The sequence below is a fragment of the Narcine bancroftii genome, chromosome 8 (genome assembly GCF_036971445.1).
Source record: "Narcine bancroftii isolate sNarBan1 chromosome 8, sNarBan1.hap1, whole genome shotgun sequence".
Classification (NCBI taxonomy): Eukaryota; Metazoa; Chordata; class Chondrichthyes; order Torpediniformes; family Narcinidae; genus Narcine; species Narcine bancroftii.
Genome location: NC_091476.1, coordinates 49,354,063 through 49,374,868, shown reverse-complemented (window position 1 = coordinate 49,374,868; position 20,806 = coordinate 49,354,063). Strand labels below are relative to the sequence as shown.

The following is a 20,806-nucleotide window of genomic DNA, read 5'->3' as shown; positions in this document are numbered from 1 at the left end:
CTAGTTTCTGCTGGTGGTCTGCAGTTTGTGTCAAAAGCTTTTAAAGGATTCCTGTGCAACAACAATATACAACATGTCTACCGCCCAAGCACAAATGGGGAAGCAGAACGCTTTGTACAAAACTTCAAAAAGGTAATGAAGACTAAGAAACACCTAAACGTATCATGGAACCTCAAAATTGCAGATTTTCTGTTGGAGCTACAGAAACACGCCTCACACTACTACCAAGAGAACATTGATGTAAGCTGAGAACAAGACTTTCGACAGTGCACCCAAACATTAGTCGTCAAATGGAACAATCAATGACTCACAGTAAACCTACCAGATCTCTAGATTAGGAGAATCAGTTCTGGTACGAGACTACCAGGATTACAGAAGGCCATGGGTGAGAGGAGTTACTCTTAAGAAATTAAGTTCTTGTTCTTACTCCATACCTACTATCAAAATTTCAAAAATATTTCCAGACAGTGAGTCTCCTTCTACATTGACTGCTCAGCCGAGCAGCCCTCAACCGAGCAGTCCGACACAATGTCCTACCCAGCACTGCAATCCTATTCAGAGTCTAATGACGTTTGCCAAAGACTAAGCCCACAATCCTCACCACCAATGGAGGCATCACCCCGAAGGCAAATAGCCCAGAAAATTTGGAAAGTACCCCAATGGCTTCTACCTCTCTAAGACAATCCAAGAGAGATAGATATCCTCCCAAATGACTGAAGGTCTATGTGCAGTGACCAGCCATGTGATCCACTTACATTATTCTATAATCCTCAATTTAATCAATGTAATCCCCACCATTTGTCTAGGGGTACCACATGCTCATCATAGTTTAGTTTTAGTATTGTCCATCTGTTATTTTCACAGAGCACTTACTTTGTTGGGGGCGGGGGGGGTGTTGGGGGTTGAAGAGTGTTGGAAGGAGGACATTTTGGATGATCTAGACTGGAATGGAACCAGCTCTGGTGGAATCTTGGTCTGCATGATTTCTGTTCTGTTTGACCCAAAAATGGGATTAATGTTGAATTAACGTAAATGGGTGGTTGAAGGTTGGTTGGGACTTGCTGGGCAAAAGATCTTTATCATTGTAGTGCTTGTCTCTGATTCGATGATTTTCTGACTTGGAAGGGCCACAGATTTAAGATAATCAGTGAAAGATTGCAAATCAACAAGCTGAAGTCATGTTGGAAACAGATGCAATTTGAATTTGAACAAACCTATTACTATAAAAGAAAAAAGGATAATGTAATGGGAACACATTGTGAAGTGCACTATTGGACGAGCTTAAAAACTCAATAAAGCAAACTTTATGAGACCAGGATGTCAAAATCAGTGAATTTTGTGGTCAACATCGCAACCAACCAGAAAATGGCAAGATTCCTAAAATAGCACTGAGCAAGGTGAGCAGCTGTAGCTGTGGTTTGAGAGAAAAATGTTGAAATCTAAATTTAAAAAAAAACTGCAGAAGAAAGATGATGCCAAAAGCTGACAGAAATTGTACAAGACAGGAGCTGGCAGGAAATGGACCTAAAATAACAGTGTGACAACGCAAATGAAGTACCACATGTGACAGCAACAAACCCTCGAGCTCTTCACAGAGATCTATAAATTCTGCCATCTCACAGCTCTTCATTTCATTCCATCTTTGTAAGGCACAACAAGATCTTTTTTCACTTATAGACAAATACATCACTGCAATTTTTTTAAAATAAGTTCAGAATGAGAGAGTAAGAAATACACAAATGAGATAGGACATAAAACAATTTGGATCATTAGTTAAAACAAAAGAGGGTGCAGCTTTGTAAAGAACAATGGTAATTCTGATCATTTACTGATCACCATATAAACACATTTTGCAGATAAACTCCTGATGGATCATGGACCAGATAATTCTGCAATTGTTGATCTTGAAGTAAATTAGGCATCAAGTTCTTCCATGAACCATGTGAAACATGCAACCAGAACCCCATTTTCTAGGGAGTGCAGATTTCTGACTGCAATGTCCACAGATTTTTGCAACATTAAATGCTATGAATTAACCACATGTGAACAACAAAACAATCTGCACTGCTCAAATGATGTTCGTTAAAAAATCAAAAAAAATTAGATGACAGTGCAGCCAACGATTATAATTAAATATCCAAGTTTAGATGCACTTGATGAAATACTTGCCACACTAACTGATGGCTGTTAATAAGACAAAATGAGAATTTACACACAGTTCATGCAGAAAGGGAATTAAAGGTAGTGCTTAGTTATTCTTTGGGAGGCTTCTGAAGGGAACAAAACTATAAAATTGCCACTAATAAGGTATGCCTTTTCAGTGCTAAATGACTTCTTTTGGCATTCGGCACAGTGCACGTGCCTTTTCTAACCATCAATGACAAAACTATTCTCCTGGATAAATTGGGTGATTCCATTACTTTGGTTCCACTGTGATTAAACCTAAATTACAGCAAGAACTGTAAAATGCATTCCAAAAAGAAAGATCTATGCATGCTTTACTAAGCTTAATATCAAAATATAGCACATCAGTTATACAGGAAACAAACTAGAAAATAAAAGCCACAATTGTATTTTATAACTCACATGGTAGAGAGGCACCGTGTTGCTTTCAGGCAGTGGAAAATTCAAGATCTCCTGAGGCGTGGGCTCAAGTCTCACTGGGGCTGTCAGTACAGAGGGACTAATAGGGTAGCTAGGGCTACCTGGGTTCTTCCTCCTTCTCGATCTCCTGCCCGTGTCTCTCTTGCTCTCCCTCTGAGTCAGAGGCTCCTCTTGAATGATCAGAATCTTATCATCACTCAGGTATTGTAGAAGTGAATCCTCTGGGTCAAATGAGGAAAGAACCAGAAAATGATGAGTTAATTTGCGAATGCATCAAAATGCACAAGCTTGTAAAACAACAAAAGAATCACTTCCTTTAAATGTTCAGCCAACCACACGGCAACATCATTGCGGCCCACATTTGTGTGCTCTGAGCCATATTAAGAAATATTCCATTACAACAAAACTGTCATTTTGGAGAAAATCCTAAAGTGATAACAAAAAAAAGTAGAGTTTTAGTTTCCATCATGTTACCAAAAGGAGAGCAAAATATGGTTCAAACTTGTTATATTTTAATTTGTAAATACTGTATTTCCTTTAACACTTATAGCACTGATCTATTTTAGGAACAACCTTTACAGCAATATGAACTTATTTTTGTGTAATGTTCAATTAATTGAAGAAAACGCTCAGTAATTTCATGAGCAGTGTGTGTTTCGATATAAAATACACAATGGAAACAGAAAATGGTGGAAAGACTCAGCAGGTCAGGAATTCGGGTCAGTCAGTCTTTCAAGTCTGCATCTCATTTGATTAAGGACCTGAAATATTAAATATTTCTCTTTTCACAGATGCTGATGGACATACGAGTGCTTCTGCCATCTTCTGCTTTTATTTCCTATTTACAGCAACTAGTTTTTTTTAAAATGTACATGTTCACATGCTTGCTTGCATATTTATAAATGAATTTTCACCCTTCAAGGTACTTTGTGGCAGATTGAATGGCGCCTAGAGATTAAGATACTGGTTAATTCACCAATGCCCCCCCTCCTCCCCACCATTCAAAAGCAATGGACCCTTCTATGTGTCATACCTCAATATCCTATATGCAGAATGAACATCCAAAATTCTGCCCACAGTGAGTTACCACTGCATTCAGGTACCAAGGGAAACTGAGAGTAAAAAACAGGGATTTTTTCAAACTGATTCCACTTTACAGCAGAATAATCTAAGGCAGTGGTTCTCAACCTTTTCCTTTCCACTCACTTATCACCTTAAGTAATCCCTTACAGGCAGTACCTCTCTTATCCAGCACGCTGTGGTTCGGCACGTTTGAATCTGCTGTCGTTCGTACAAACTCCTTAAAGACAGAGCGGGACTTGAACCCTGGTCCTTATTGCTGATGCTGTGTAAAGGTGCTGTGCTAACTACTATGTTAGCCATGCCGCCCCACAGTATTATTTACTGTTTTAAGCTTGTTCTACAGAGGGGTTCCCTTCGGGATCAATATCTGTTTTATGTTGCTCCTGTTGTCCGGCAGTGGCCAGATTAGTACAAACATCCTCTGCCCACCTATGGCATAGCTGCTCCATGGTTAGTAAGGGATTATCCAAATTAGTTATGTGAGTGTGATAAAAGGTGGAGAGAACTACTGATTTAAGATAAGAATGCAAGAAACAAAAATTGGAGTGGGCCACTCACCCCCTTGTGTCAATAAGATCATGGCAGATTCATTTTCATCAACTGATTCCATACCCTTAGATCACTTTAACACACAAAAACCGAAGATCTCTAACTTGAAATTGTTTGGCAACTGAATTTGAGTGAAGAGTCCATTTTCACCACTATCTGAGAGAATATTTTTTTCTCATCTCTCTCCTAAATGGTTGACCCCATTCAGCCTGATCAGACCTGATCCAATTGAGTCCATTGAGCCTGATCAGACCTGATCCAATTGAGCCCATTCTGATCAGACCTGATCCAATTGAGCCCCTTGAACCTGATCAGACCTGATCCAATTGAGTCCATTGAGCCTGATCAGACCTGATCCAAGTGAGCCCATTCTAATCAGACCTGATCCAATTGAGCCCCTTGAACCTGATCAGACCTGATCCAGTTGAGCCCATTGAGCCTGATCAGACCTGATCCAATGGAGCCCATTGAGCCTGATCAGACCTGATCCAATTGAACATTGAAAGAATCTCAATGGCTACTTTTTATTCCTCAGGACTGAAAATATTCTTATCACATCAAGTAGACCTAATTGTAGATTGGCTGCAAAAGTTAAGAATTAATGAGGGCTTCAAATGTCTATGGACCATGGAAATAAAGCACAAATACAAAATTGAAGGGTCACAATAAATGCAGAAACTGTTTGAAGGTACATTCATTCACTCAATTGAAAATAAGCCTGGAAGAAATTGCAGTATGATGCAAGAACACATGATTTTACAAAACCTCCTTGTTCTGTTAAGCTTGAAATTATCCCTCACCAGATGATTACCAGCTTTTTTCATGCTCATCTACAAATTAGTGAAGTCACAGTCTTCTGCATTTTGCTTCCTACTGGAATAACTGACACAACGTGTACAAGAGATGGGGGAGATCACCGAGGCCAATGTAATAGGTATTGGTTGCAAGGTATAATTTGTGCAATTAAAGCAAAACTTATGTTCTGAAGTCATTAAGATAATTATCAATCTATCATGAAAAGCAAAATAAGGAAGTTGATCTTAAACAATCATGGGATAAATTAAGAGAGCCACATGGGATTGAAAATTTATCTGATAGTACTGTCATATTGATGGCAAATGCAGATTCTCCAAGAAATTACAGTGTGAGTTAATGATACAATTACACATTCCACATTGTACTTTGTTCCTGAGAGACCTTGCAAAGCAACTGAATAGTTAATGACAGTAATCTTGTTGTTTCCGCTTCCATTATAATCAGATGAGATGATGAGAGTTTATCGTCAGATACGCAAGAACAATGTACAGATACACCAAAATTCTGACTTGCTGCAGCCAAACAGGTATGCAAGGTACATTGACTACAATGACTACAATATGTCAAGACAGAAAAAGAGATAATGAAAATGAAAGGATAACTAAATAAACATTCAAAGGTGCAGTTAGTGCAAGAAACAAGTGCAATTTCATCGATGCAAACAGATCTTTTGGTGGTCCTGAAGAAGTTTATGGCGAGGGTAGTACGGCCGAATTCTGTTCTGACTGGCCCATAGTATCTCGAAATGGATGCAAGTTGGAAATTCATTGTATCCATTTTATTGTTCATCAAATACAACATGGCGGCCACCACAGCCGGCTCTCGTGAGAGGTTGGCCACCCCTGCCATAGGTGCTATTTTCTATAGACAGCCCCCTACTTCCATCCCAAAAGCACATTTTATACTTACATAAATCTTTTCTTTATTTTAAAAATTTATACAGTCTTTTTTTCAGTTGTACATACGGATAGTTGTAAATCGCATAGGTCATAAGTCAGGGACTACCTGTACAAGGGCTTACGAAACTGATAGCTGCTGGATAAAAACCATTCATGAATCTCGAGGTGCTGGACTACAGGCTTTTATACATTCTGCCGAAGGTAGCAGCAAGAAGAGTTGTGACTGGGCTGATGGGGACGCATTGTGATGACTCCCTTCATTGGATGGGAGGTCAGTGCTCATGATTGGTTTTGATATGTTTGCTAATCTCTGCAGCCTAGGCACTCAAATGTACAAACCAAGAACTGATTTATCCAGTCAGTTGATGCATCAATGGGTAACATCATGAGACCATGGACAGACATGTCAGCAAGGGAATGGGATGGAGAATTGAAAAGGGTGGCCATTGGGAGTTCCAAACTATTGAAACAGAGCCGAGGTACTCAACAAGGCAATCTCCTAGTCTGTGGCTAATCTCTCCAATGTAGAGGAGACAACAATGGGAGCACTGGATGCAGTAGATGACCCCTGCAACTTCACAAGTGAAATATTGTTTCACTTGGAAGGACTGTTGGGGCCCCGAATGGTGGTGAGGAAGGAGGAGTGGGTGCAAGTGGAGCATCTCCTGCGGACACAGGGGAAGATCCCAAGGGGATGATTGGCAGGGAGGGAGAAATGTATGACAGAATCACAGAGGGAGCGGTCCCTGCAGAAGGTGGAGGGGGGGGGGAGTGTATGTGTCAAGTAGTAGGTGGCAGAAATAACGGAGGATGTATTAGATGCTGAGGCTGGTGGGGTAATAGGTGAAGACAAGAGGAACCCTGTCCTTATTGACCATGGGGTCGGAGGATGTGTGGGTAATGTGTGGGTAATGGAGGATATGTGGGTGAGTGCTGAGTTGCTGGTGGTTGAGGGAAAGCCACATTGTTTGAAGATTGCAACAGCATGGATCTCCCAGTGGCCACCCATTTTAATTCTCTATCCCATTCCCTTGCTGATATGTCTGTCCATGTCAGATTGAGACCGCCTGTAAATTGGAGGAACAGCATCTCATCTTCTGACTGGACACCCTCCAACTGGATGACATTAACATCAACTTCTCTGGCTTTCGTTAAAACCCAGCCCCCTTGCTTTCTCATCATCTTTCCCTATTTCTGTTTCTCCATTCCGACTCCTTTCACATAAACATGATAAATTCTTATCATCATCCCTTAATATATCCAATTAATACCTTTTGTTGGTCTTGATTCCTCCCCCAGCCAGCATTGACTGAATTCTAAGACTTCCTGAGATTTCCTGCTTTTTTAAAAAAAAAATATTTTTCACACTATGAACCATACTGATCAAAATACATACAGACATTTGCCTCTTGAATATATACAGTGTCATTTTCTCCCCTTTTTCCCTTTCCTCCCTCCCTCACCCCCCCTCCTCATTTATTCAAAGTTCAATCTATATGATACATGAAACCCGTTAAACAATGTTGTCACTTAATAAAAGTAAACAAGAAATTTGTGTCTTCTACTTTTACATACTGGGTCAGTTCATTCGTTGTCTTCTCCTTCTGTCATTTTAGGTGGTGGAGGTCTGTGGTAGGATTTCTCTATTGTATTTCATGTATGGTTCCCATATTTGTTCGAATACTGTGATGTTATTTCTTAAATTATATGTTATTTTTTCCAATGGGATACATTTATTTATTTCTATGTACCATTGCTGTATTCTCAGGTTGTCTTCTAATTTCCAGGTTGACATAATACATTTTTTTGCTACAGCTAGGGCTATTATAATAATGCTCCATCCAAATCGAGTCCAAGTTCTTTATTTCTTATATTACTTTGAAGAAAGATCTCTGGATTTTTTGGTATGTTGCTTTTCGTGATTTTATTTAATACCTGTTTTAGATTTTCCCAAAATGTTTTCACTTTCTCACATGCCCAGATTGCATGTATTGTTGTTCCCGTTTCCTTCGTACAGTGAAAACATCTGTCTGATACTGTTGAGTCCCATTTATTTAACTTTTGGGGTGTGATGTATAGCCTGTGTAACCAATTATATTGTATTATGCGTAACCTCGTGTTTATTGTATTTCTCATAGTTCTGGAGCATAGCTTTTCCCATGTTTCATTCTTTATCTTTATGTTTAGATCTTGTTCCCATTTTTGTTTAGGTTTACAGCTTGTTTCCTTGTTCTCCTTTTCTTGCAGTTTGATGTACATGTTTGTTATAAATTTTTAAATTATCATTGTGTCTGTAATCACATATTCAAAATTTCTTCCTTCTGGTAACCTCAGACTGTTTCCCAATTTGTCCTTCAAGTAGGTTTTCAGTTGGTGGTATGCAAACATTGTATCATGAGTTATATTATATTTGTCCTTCATTTGTTCAAAAGATAATAATTTATTTCCCGAAAAACAATTTTCTATTCTTTTGATCCCTTTTCTCTCCCATTCTCTAAAGGAAAGGTTATTTATTGTGAAAGGGATTAGTTGATTTTGTGTCAATATTAATTTTGGTAGTTGATAATTTTTTATTCCTTTCTACGTGAATCTTCTTCCAAATGTTGAGCAGATGGTGCAATACTGGTGAATTCCTATGTTGCACCAACTTTTCATCCCACTTATATAGTATAAGTTCAGGTATCTTCTCCCCTATTTTATCTAGCTCTAATCTGGTCCAATCTGGTTTTTCCCTTGTTTGATAAAAATCTGATAGGTATCTTAATTGTGCTGCTCTATAATAATTCTTAAGTTTGGTAGCTGTAAGCCTCCTTGTTTGTACCATTTTGTTAATTTATCTAGTGCTATCCTCGGTTTCCCCCTTTCCATAAGAATTTCCATATTATTTTCTTTAGCTCCTTGAAGTATTTCTCTGTTAGATGAATTGGTAATGATTGAAATAGGTATTGTATCCTTGGGAAGATGTTCATTTTAATAAAGTTTATCCTTCCTATCAGTGTTAGTGGTAAGTCTTTCCAGTGCTCTAAGTCGTCTTGTAATTTTTCATTAATAGCTGATAATTTAGTTTGTATAGATGGTCGAGATTATTATCTAGTTGTATACCTAGGTATCGAATTGGTTGTATTTGCCATCTAAATGGTGATTCTTTCTTAAACTTTGTGAAATCCACATTATTCATTGGCATTGCTTCACTTTTATTTACAGGAATCTTGTACCCCAATACTTCTCCATATTCCTTCAATTTCTTATGTAATTCTTTTATTGATATTTCTGGTTCTGTTAAGTATATTATGATGTCATCCGCAAATAACTGATTTTATATTCCTTCTCTTTTATTTTTATCCGTTTTATTTTATTTTCTGTTCTTATCAGTTCTGCTAGTGGTTCTATAGCTAACGCGAACAGTAATGGAGATAGTAGACTCCCTGCCTTGTTGATCTGCTTAATTTAAATTGGTTTGATATATATCCATTTACTGTCACCTTCGCCAATGGTCCCTTATATAATGCTTTAATCCAATTAATATATTTCTCTGGTAGGTTGAATTTTTGTAGTAATTTGAATAAATAATTCCATTTAACTCTGTCAAAGGATTTCTCTGCGTCAAAAGCAACCGCCACTGTTGGAGTTTAGTTTCCTTGTACTGCATGGATTAAGTTAATAAACTTACAGATATTGTCCATTGTTCGTCTTTTTTTAATAAAACCAGTTTGATCTGGTTTTACTATTTTTGGTACACAGTCGGCCAATCTATTTGCTAATAGTTTAGCTATTATCTTATAATCTGTGTTAAGTAGAGATATTGGTCTATACGATTCTGGTGTTAGTGGATCTTTCCCCGTCTTTGGTATTACTGTAATTATTGCTGTTTTGCATGAATCTGGCATGTTTTGTGTTTTTTCAATCTGGTTCATTACTTCCAGGAGAGGAGGAATTAATAAGTCTTTAAATGTTTTATAGAATTCTATTGGGAGTCCATCCTCTCCCGGCATTTTATTGTTTGGTAGTTTTTTTAATATCTCCTGTATTTCTTCTATTTCAAATGGTTTTATTAATTTATTTTGCTCCTCTGTTGAAATGTCCGTAGTTCAATTTTAGTTAGAAATTCATCTATTTTGTCTTATTTCCCTTCGTTTTCAGTTTGATATAGTTGCTCGTAGAATTCCTTGAAGTTTTCGTTGATTTCCGTTGGGTTATATGTAATTTGTTTGTCCTTTTTCCTTGATGCCAATACCGTTCTTTTAGTTTGTTCTGTCTTAAGCTGCCAAGCTAGTATTTTGTGCATTTTTTCTCCTAGCTCATAATACTTCTGTTTTGTCTTCATTATGTTCTTCTCCACCTTATATGTTTGTAGTGTTTCATATTTTATTTTTTTTTGTCTGCCAATTCTCTTCTTTTAGTTGTATCTTCCTTTATTGCTAATTCTTTTTCTGTACTTGCTATTTCCCTTTCCAACTGTTCTATTTCCCGATTGTAATCCTTCTTCATCTTAGTTACATAACTTATTATCTGCCCTCTGATGAACGCTTTAATTGCGTCCCATAGTATAAACTTATCTTTCACTGATTCTGTATTTATTTCAAAGTACATTTTAATTTGTCGCTCAATGAATTCTCTAAAATCCTGTCTTTTAAGTAGCATGGAGTTTAATCTCCATCTATACATTCTCGGTGGGATGTCCTCCAGCTCTATTGCTAATAACAGGGGTGAGTGATCTAGCTTTATATCCCATTTTCCTAACTCTCCCTTGAATCTGGGCTGATAACAGGAATAGGTCTATCCTTGAGTATGTTTTATGTCTACCCGAATAATATGAATATTCCTTTTCCTTTGGGTGTTGTTTCCTCCATATTATCCAAAAGTTGCATTGATTTAATTATAAATTTGGTTACTTTGTTCTTTCTGTTAGTCTTTTTTCCAGTTTTATCCATGAGTCCAAATTAAGGTTAAAATCCCATCCTATTAGTATATTCCCCTGCATATCTGCGATCTTCAAAAAGATATCTTGCATACATTTTTGATCTTCTTAATTAGGTGCATATACATTGAGCAAATTCCAAAATTCTGAATATATCTGACATTTTATCATTACATACCTCCCTGCTGGATCTATTATTTCCTCTTCTATTTTGATTGGTACATTTTTATTGATTAATATAGCTACTCCTCTGGCTTTTGAATTACATGATGCTGCCGTTATGTGCCCTACCCAATCTCTCCTTAATTTCTTGTGTTCCACTTCAGTTAGATGTGTTTCTTGCATGAATGCTATATCAATTTTTTCTTTCTTCAGTAAATTTGACAGCTTCTTCCTTTTGATTTGGTTATGCATTCCATTAATATTAATAGTTCAACATGGCCATTTCATACTTTGTTTACCTTTCCTTTCCATTTCCTCATCATCACCTTTCCTCCTTATTCATTTCTGTTTTCTTTTTTTGAATACACTGTAAGTCAACACTTCTAAAACATAAAATATTTCCACTATTCCCATATCTAAAATTCCTTTAACCCTAATAGTCCCTCCCCTCTCTGAGTTGCCCTTTGTCCCTTGTCGGGCAACCACATCTCCCCTCTCCATTTGGATTGTGAACCCACTTGCAAGCGTCAACTGATTTCGCAGTGACTGTTATTCTTCCCCACCCAGCCCCGCCAGAAAAGATTTTAATCTTCACATATAACAAAGCTCACTCTCTTAATTCCCTCCTTACTTCCTTTCTTCCCTTTATTTCCCTTCTTAGTTCTAACTTATACTTTATTCTTCTTCTTTATATATAGTTTGTTGTCATTTTTGTTCTTGTTACATCTCTCTGTCTGTTTTGTAGGCGTTCTGCAAATTCTCGTGCTTTTTCCGGATCCGAGAACAGTTTGCTTTGCTGCCCCGGGATAATTATTTTAAGCACCGCTGGATATTTTAATATAAATTTATAACCTTTTTTCCATAGGCTCGATTTTGCTACGTTAAACTCCTTCCTCTTCTTCAGGAGTTCAAAACTTATGTCTGGGTAGAAAAATTTTTTTTGACCTTTGTATTCCAGTAGTTTTTTTTGTCTTCTCTTATTTTTTTCATTGCCTTGTCCAATATATTTTCTCTTGTCATATATATCAGGAATTTTACTAGAATGGATCTTGGTTTTTGTTGTGGCTGTGGTTTAGGGGCTAATGTTCTGTGTGCCCTTTCTATTTCCATTCCTTCCTGTAATTCTGGCATTCCTTGGACCCTGGGGATCCATTCTTTTATACATTCTTTCATATCTTTGCCTTCTTCATCTTCCTTAAGGCCCACTATCTTTATATTGTTTCTCCTATTATAGTTTTCCATTATATTTATCTTCTGAGCTAACAGCTCTTGTGTTGCTTTAACTTTTTTATCAGATTCTTCCAATTTCTTTTTGAAGTCATCTACCTCTAATTCTATGACTGTTTCTCGTTCTTCCACCTTGTCTACTCTTTTCCCTATTTCTGTCATGACCATCTATTCACTTTTTCTTCTGTACCTTTTATTCTTCTTTTTATTTCATTGAATTCTTGTGTTAGCCATTCTTTTAATGTTTCCATATATTCTTGAAATTTTTTTTTATCCATGTACTGTCCCTTCATCTTCCATTTCTCTGTGTAGAGTTTGATGTTCTCCCTCCTCTTCTTCCAAAAGATTGGCAATTTATCTTTGTGTCCTAGGGACACAGACTGACCGGCTGAGTTCCTCCAGTATTTATGACCATCACAACGGCTGCAGACATTCATGTTTCAGAATCAGAATTTATTGTCATGAACAAGTAATGAAATTCAGTGTTTTGTGGCAGCATCAAAGTGCAAATGTTCATAATATAACCATCTTACAACTCTACTATAAAAAAAGTAATAACAATAATGGACAAAAAGTAAGGCAGGGACTTTGGTTCATTGATCATTCAGGAATCTGATGGCAGCTGTCCTTGTGCCACTGAGTGCTCATCTTGAGGCTCCTGTACCTTTTTCCTGATGGTAGCAGAGAGAAGAGGACATGGCCTGGGTGGTGGGGGTCCTTGAGGATAGAGGCTGCTTTTTTAAGATACCGCCTCATGTCAATGTCCTCGATGGAGTGAGGTCTGGTGCCTATGATACCCTCTGGAGTTTATTTCTGTCCTGAGAGTTGGTGCCCCCATACCAGGCAGTGATGCAACCAGTTGGAATGCTCTCCACTGTACACCTGTTGAAGTTTACGGGAGTCTTCAGTGACATACTGAATCGCGTGCCTTCTTTGTGATTGCATCAACCTGGAGGCTCCAGGAGAGATCTTCAAAGATGTTGACACACAGGAATTTGAAGTGTTTGACCCTCTCCACTAATGAGCCCTCAATGAGAATGGGGTTATGTTCCCTTGACTCTCTCCTTAAGTCCACAATCATCTCCTTAGTTTTGCTGATGTTGAGCGCAAGGTTATTGTCATTACACCATTCAATGAGATGATCTATCTCCCTCCTGTACACTTCTTTATTTCCGTTTGTGATTCTGCCAACAACTGTGGTGTTATCAGCAAACTTGTAGATTGCATTGGAATTGTACCTGGCCACACAGTAATGGTGTATAATGAGTAGAGCAGTGGGCCAAGCATGCATCCTTGGGGTGTGCCTGTGTTGATAATCAATGAGAAGGAGATGTTGTTTCCAATTCATACTGACTGTGGTCTTCTGATGAGAAAGTCAATGATCCAGTTACAGAGGCCTAGAGTTTGTAACTTCTTGACCAGCACTGAGGGACTAATATTGTTGAAGGCTGAAACATAGTTGATGAAGATGTATGAGTTGGTGTTTTTAAGGTGATCCAGAGCTGAGTGGAGAGCCAGTGATATTGCATTTGCTGTGGAGCGATTGTGAAGATAGGTGAATTGCAGCGGGTTCATATCTTTGCTTAAATACATGTAAATTCTGGCCATGACCAGCCTCTCAAAGCATTTCATCACAGTACAAGTTTGTGCTTCTGGGCAATATTTGTTGAGGCATTTCACGCTACTACTCTTCTCGGGTACCGGGATGATTGATGCCCTTTTGAAGCAGGTGGGAACCTCTGACTGCATCAATGAGAGATTGAAAATGTATGTGAAGTTGGTTGGTGCAGATTTTCAGTACCCTACCAGGTGCACCGTCAGGGCCAGATGCCTTGTGAGGGTTCTGACCTTGCCCTCAGAGATAGATATCACAGGGTCCTCAGCTTTTTCAGGGATTGTAGTAGGCATCGTTTGGTTCTTCTTCTCAAGACAGGCAGAGAGGATGTTCAGCTCATTGGGTAGTGAAGCATCACAGCCATGTATTCATTCCCTGTTCTCTATATTTGTGCATCTTGGACTGTCTCCACCAGGTATCCCACGTAAATAAATACCACCAATAAGTCTCTGAAGATGAATGGAAGTTTAAACTGGCCAATATCATCATTCTCACTTAAGCCTTGACTCCCAAATTAAACTTAGTCAACTATGTTTTAAGGCCAAATCATTTGTATGTCTAATACCAAGCTCTATTGTGATGGGAAGAAATTCCCATGTGCAGTTATGTGCAGTTCTCGTCACCCTACTCTCAGAAAGATGTCATTAAGCTGGAAAGGGTTCAGAAGAGATTCATCAGGATACGACAAGGACTTGAGGGCTTGGGTTATAGGAAGTGGCTGGATTGGCTAGGCAATTATTCCTGGAATGTGGCTTTATAAAATCATGCTCTTCATGGTAAAGTGAATGTTCACAGTCCTTTTTTTCTAGGGATCTGAGGGGCAACAGCTTCACTCAGAGGTTGGCCCGTATCTGGAACAAACGAACAAAGGAAGCCATAGAAGTGGGTGCGATCCTGACATTGGAAGAATATGGGTCAAATGCAGGCAAAATGCCCAGAATGTCAACTTGGTTGGAATGGAGGAGTTGGGACAAAGGACCTGTTCTGTGCTGTTTCGCTCCATGACTGTCGATTACTCCACCAGGTGGAGAGAGGAAAGGATTCAACACTGTATTCAAAATCTACTTGAAAAAATGTCCCATTCTCTTGGATTTGGGGGTAATTTCTGGCCCATGACCACTCAACGTGGAGATGGAATATTTGGGATGGAGGACGAGAATAAGTGTGGCAGCTACTCAGACAGGTGTGGAAACTGTGAACCTAAGAACAATAGCTTCGATCACAGCAACAGTGGCCATAAGACTCGTACCACCAGGTTCAGGAACAGCTGCTACCCTCCATCATAAGACTCCTCAAAGACAAAGTCAATCAGAGACTCATTTAAGGACTTTATTGATTTTCTTTGTTTTTTCTGTATTGCACAGTAGGTTTGTTTACATTTGTTATCTATTTACAGTTCTTTTATTTGTTTACATGGTCACGCTGTGTACAGTTTATTTTTTTCACTATCAATTAGCGGTAATTCTGCCATGCCTGCATGAAAAATGAATCTCAGCATTGTATGCGATTGTGATAGTACAGATCTATCACCAATGTACATAGTGTATATAGTTACTGTATCTAGACTGTGCTAACAGCAATTGGCTGAGAGCTAAGCCACGCCTATTGTCTGGGCCTTAAAGGGTTGTGTCCCTAGCCAGGTCGGATCATTCTGGACTGGTCGGCCACCTGTGAAGAGCTCCGGTGTTTTGATAATAAAAGCCTTGGTTTGGATCAACAAGTCTTTGGTTCTTTCGACGAGCTCTACAGCGATATCATGTATGTATTTGGACAATAAATCTGAAATGTATTGCTCAAATTAAGAAACACTTTTACTGCCTTATCAGATGTTTTGCTGTTACAGCTCTAAGACTGCAAATACAAAGCAGGAGAGGATTTCTCATTCCTCTCCCTTAAAACTAATAACTGAATACGAAGTAGTTATTTAATGGGTATCATTAATAATTCGTACTATGAAGATGACCGTCAGTGAGCACAATGTACCCATTGAAGCTTCACTAAAATCTGGACTATAGAGAGCATACTGAGATTACCTGACAGTAATTGAAGCCAAAAGCCTCCCATCCCACAACTCAACAGGATGTAGGAGCTTGGGGGCGGAGAGATGATGGCATTGGGAAGAGGGTTCAATTGACAAAAATAAAGTCAATATAGCAGACATAAAGCCTGAACTTACAGTGAATCTGCTCTTTTAGTTTGATTCAGTGTTTGGTGAACCTCAATATTTAATGTTCAAAAACATAATTAATATATCTCCAGCCCCTAGTAGCATTTTGTTGCAATGGATTTTACACTGGTCATCAGTTGGATTCCTCTTGATTTGCTGCAATTTAAAAACAAAAATTTAGACATACCACATGGTAACAGACCCTTCTGACCTATGAGCCCATGCCCCCTAAATATACCAATTAACCTACAATCCCCATACTATTTTTTGAAAGGTGAGAGGAAACCAGAACACCCATTGGAAACCCATGCAGTCACAGGTAGAACTTACAAATTCCTTACCGACAGCGCCAGATTTGCTACAGGAAACTATTTTATTTTCTCACTTTCTGTTTTGTGAATTCCCACCCAAGGATCAGGGAGCTCAACAATCCAATTTACAGGATTTGGTGTCAACATTGCAATTTCAATAAACTTTAGGGTATTACATTTGTATTGCAGAAAAATGCAATAGTTTTGTGCATGAAAACTCTGGACTATTTACTGTACAGTGCCTCAGGTAATTTCGATTTAGGCTAATGTTGCAAATGTGTTTTCAATCTCTCATGATGATACTTACAAAGCAAACTTTCTCAGAGATGACACAAGTTAGTTCATTGTTTCCATCATGCATTCTAATATCCTTAATCTCCAGTTTACTGCACAAGTATTCCCATAATTCTCATGAACTTTCTGTTTAAAATCCAACTCTCTTATGAGTACAGATTCCTCATATCATCTCATCCTAACATGACCTCCAGTTAACACGAATCCCATTAACTTCTCCTGCTTTTCTTCATCCCTACAATTAACGCATAGATTCTCAAGGTGGGGCTTTGGACTTAAAAATATATTAGTGAGGCATAGGAATAATTTGGAAAATAATTAAAAAGTTGGTTTGAAAAAATAAACTCATTATGTTGGTGTGAAAGATGTGACTTTGCAACGCTGTCAGTAAAGCACAATTGAGGAAACTTCCAAGTAAAATCACTTTGTTCTTTTTATTTTCATAATGTGTTTTTGCTCTACTGATGCTTCTCCATTGTTTCTCTTATTTTAATTGTTGTTATCCTTGGTTAACATTATAATTATATTTTTTCTAAACGGTCTTATTATCGTCCATTCCAAATGATCTCATTGGCGATGAGGATTCCAAATTATCTCAACAATCATGTCTCCATCCAGACCCATTTACTTTTTCAGTTCAGTAGCAAGTGAAACCTGGATGTATGTTTCTTTATGCAATGGTGTATTGATGTGGGGGGGGGGAAGGGTCCACCCCAGGCGCCAGCCTGAGGGGGATGGCAAAATTGGAAAAAAAATAAGGACCCCCGAAACTAAAGCACGAGGCTAGTGCAATTTTGATACCCTATGAGACAAAAAATGTCAGAAACTGCGCTAGTGTGTCAACACTAAGACACAATCAAATATTGATTAATCTATTTCATGGAGCTCGCGTGGTTGTATATTCAAAATGAGCAGACCAAGCAAGCGAAAGCTTGAATGTGTGTTGGAGATGGTTGAGATATTGAGGTTGTAGGTGAATATGAAATATGTATTCCAGTGTATTCTTGACCTTAATTGGATTGAAATACACTTGCAGTAAATTATTTAATTAAAACTTCTTTTGAATATATAATTTTTTCCACTAATGGGGCGTACATTTTTTTGAAAAATTAAAGCAGAGCCTAGGGCAAAAAAGGTTGAGGACCACTGCATTAAAGGGTAACCCCTTGATCTGAAACTAAGCCCCAACTTCTTGGCATGTCCAGGAAGGATAACATCTTCTCTGAATCTAGCCCCCTTAGAGTCCTTCTATTTTAATAAGATCAGCTCTCATCTTCCTGAGCTCTAACCAATAACAACCCAAAGTGATCAAGCTTTCCTCACTAGGCAACCCATCTTTTAAGGAATTAATCTCGTGAACAGGTTTCCATTACATCCAGTATAAGTAAATCTCTTAAACAAGGATGTAAAACATTTTTGCAGATGTGGTCTCACCAATGACAAGTATAGTTCAAGCAAGCTTTAAGATCTGCTTAAAGCTTGTTTGAACTATACTTGTCATTGGAGAAACCACATCTGCAAAAATGTTTTGTGTCCTCGTTTAAGAAGAGTCTGTAGATGCTCGGCTTGAGTGCGATACACAAACATGCTGGAGAAACTCAGCAGGTCACATAGCATCCATACTGATGAAGGGCTTAGGCCCGAAACATTGGTTACCTTTCACTTTCAATGGAAGCTGTGTGACCTGCTGAGTTTGTCCAGCATGTTTGCGTATTGCACCTTCAGAAGGCCTGTCAGCCTAGCACCTGACGTTCTCAACACCTCTCTCCAGATTTCAGCACTCATGGACACATAAGGGGAAATGGACAGTGGCCAGCTAAGCTGCCAGCCAGCTTGTTTTGGAGTTGAAGGAGGAGACTCAAGCTCTGACATCCCATTGAGGATATGTCCAAATAAAAGGGAAAATTTTCCTCTGTGTCTTGTGTCTTTGTCAGGAGGGTTTGCAAATTGAGAGCTCCAGGGGTCAGGATTGAATTTAGGCCATAGGAATTGTGAGGCATCAGCCCTATCAGCGAGGGGACTGCCCCATGCTTCTACATACCTCCAGTTGAAGTTCGTTTATTATCATCTGATTATGCATGTACAACCCAAAGAAACACCATTTCCGCACACCACGGTACATACACATGCTCACACAATGCACAGTACATAATAATCACATAGAAACAATTATTTTTAATTTAAAGCAAATATTTTGGGATGACTTAATTGGTTACAGGATACCGTTCATCAATCTCACTGACTTCGGGAAGAAGTTATTCCCCAGCCTGGCAGTCTTCTTTTATTTTTAAACTTTATTTAAGATTTTATAACATGAATAAGATATTCATATTGCTTTTAAACAAGCAAATACTTTCTTATACTTAATAAAATTATTAAAACCGTAAGTATTAAAAAAAACAAATTTAAATTTAAACATTACTTAAAAGAACACACAAAAAAAGAGAGAAAAAAAGGAAAAAAAAGAGAGAAAGAGAAAATAAAACACTCCCTCGCCTTATCCCCTCCTAAAACTACAAAAAAAAAATTAAATAATTAAAAAAAAACCTTCACTCCTCAATCCAAAAATTAATAAGAAAAAAAACCAGGCAGGAGGCAACTGCTACCTCCTCCTGGGTCAACTGCTCATTGCGGTAACTCCCACACAATATCGGGTGTGAGATAACTCACACATAGCTGATGACTTCTGGAAAATAGTGCCCATCCAGCTCCCTCTCCCATCTCACGTTTCACATAAACTATCATCATTATTTAAAATTTTATCAAAAAGAGAAAAAAAAATTCTTTTTAGTATTTTTTAATCAACTTTATTACTTCGACCACCATTATTTCCATTTCTCCTTGGAATTCGATTCCCATCTTGTATCTCCACTCTCTTTGGAGACCGTGGAGAACTACATCTTTCCTAAAATTGTATAATTGGTAACGATTGAGCAAAATCCATAGCTTCCTTAGGATCATCAAAAAATTTCGATTGGTAACCATCTTGAAAAGTCTTCAGTACTGCAGGATGTTGCTTTATAACCTTTTTTCCACAACACTTCTTTCACAGAATTAAATTCACGTCGTTGAGACATAACTTCTTGACTCAAATCCGGATTAAAAAAACCACGATTATTCTGAACCATCAAAGGAGATCTTCTTTGTTGTGCACTTCTTATGGCCACACGCAAAATTGTCTCTCTATCATAATAATTTAAACAACGAACCAAAACAGGTCGTGGCTTTTGTCCAGAAGAAGGCTTTCTTCTCAAAGCTCTATGTGCACGTTCCAGTATTAAGCCTTCCGGGAACTTATCTTGTCCTAATACTTGTGGAATCCACTCAGTAAAGAATTATCTTGGATCTGATCCTTCCATATCTTCTGGTAAACCAACAATTTTTATGTTATTCCGTCTGGATTCATTCTCCAAATAATCAACCTTTTTCATTAAATTTTTATTCTGAATTTGTAAAGTTTCAATTGTTTTATTGACACCTTGTAATTGATCTTGTACCTCAACTAAACCTTGGTCACAAAAATCAAGTCTTTCACTCGTTTTAAGCTTAAAAGCTCCATAATCAGCCATCTGTTGAGTATTAATATCCACCAAGGTATTAAGTTTAGTATCAAGTTGATCTAAAGCTTTAACAAATTATTTCAATATAGCAGTTAACTTAGATTCAAGACTCTTAAGAAACTGAAGTAGATTCAGACACAGTAGGGTCCAATTGTTTCTGAATAGCCAAAAGGTCTTGTATTCCCTTCCTTAATTTAACTGCTTTTCTTGCAGTGTGACTTCGTGTAGAAACCCCTGCCATAACCTCCCCAGTAATATTTGGAGGTTGATGGCGAGGGTTATCCCCAAGCCATATTCTGTCAAGCATCTCCGACGCATCAAGGTCTATAGGAATCTTCATTTCAGGTGGTGCACTTCGCAGCGCCACCGCTACATCAGTCAGTGGACGTCCCTTTAACTGCAAGCCTTCAGCTGGCGGCTTCCCAGCTGTTTCAGCTGTCAAAGGCTCTGTGACAGCGCTCATAGCGGGCATTGACTGAAATAAATACATGCACCTGGCTAGCCCTTTGTTCTAAGGGCTGCCGGGTGCCACTTTTAAAGAGCCCTACCGACAGAGAACGGAGCTCCGCTGCTGATTCCTGCGCTTCTCCTCCTGGATCCA

The 20,806-nt window shown here is 38.3% G+C and overlaps 1 protein-coding gene across 1 annotated transcript in view; it reads right to left on the bottom strand.

Annotated features, from left to right (window-relative positions):
• The window catches only part of LOC138740666 (connector enhancer of kinase suppressor of ras 2), a 763,661-nt gene that overhangs the window by 221,836 nt on the left and 521,019 nt on the right, over nt 1–20,806 (bottom strand). Inside the window, exon 12 of the mRNA XM_069893653.1 lies at nt 2,587–2,825. Within this exon, the coding sequence (XP_069749754.1) occupies nt 2,587–2,825 (239 nt within the window). The remainder of the gene's footprint in view (nt 1–2,586; nt 2,826–20,806) is intronic.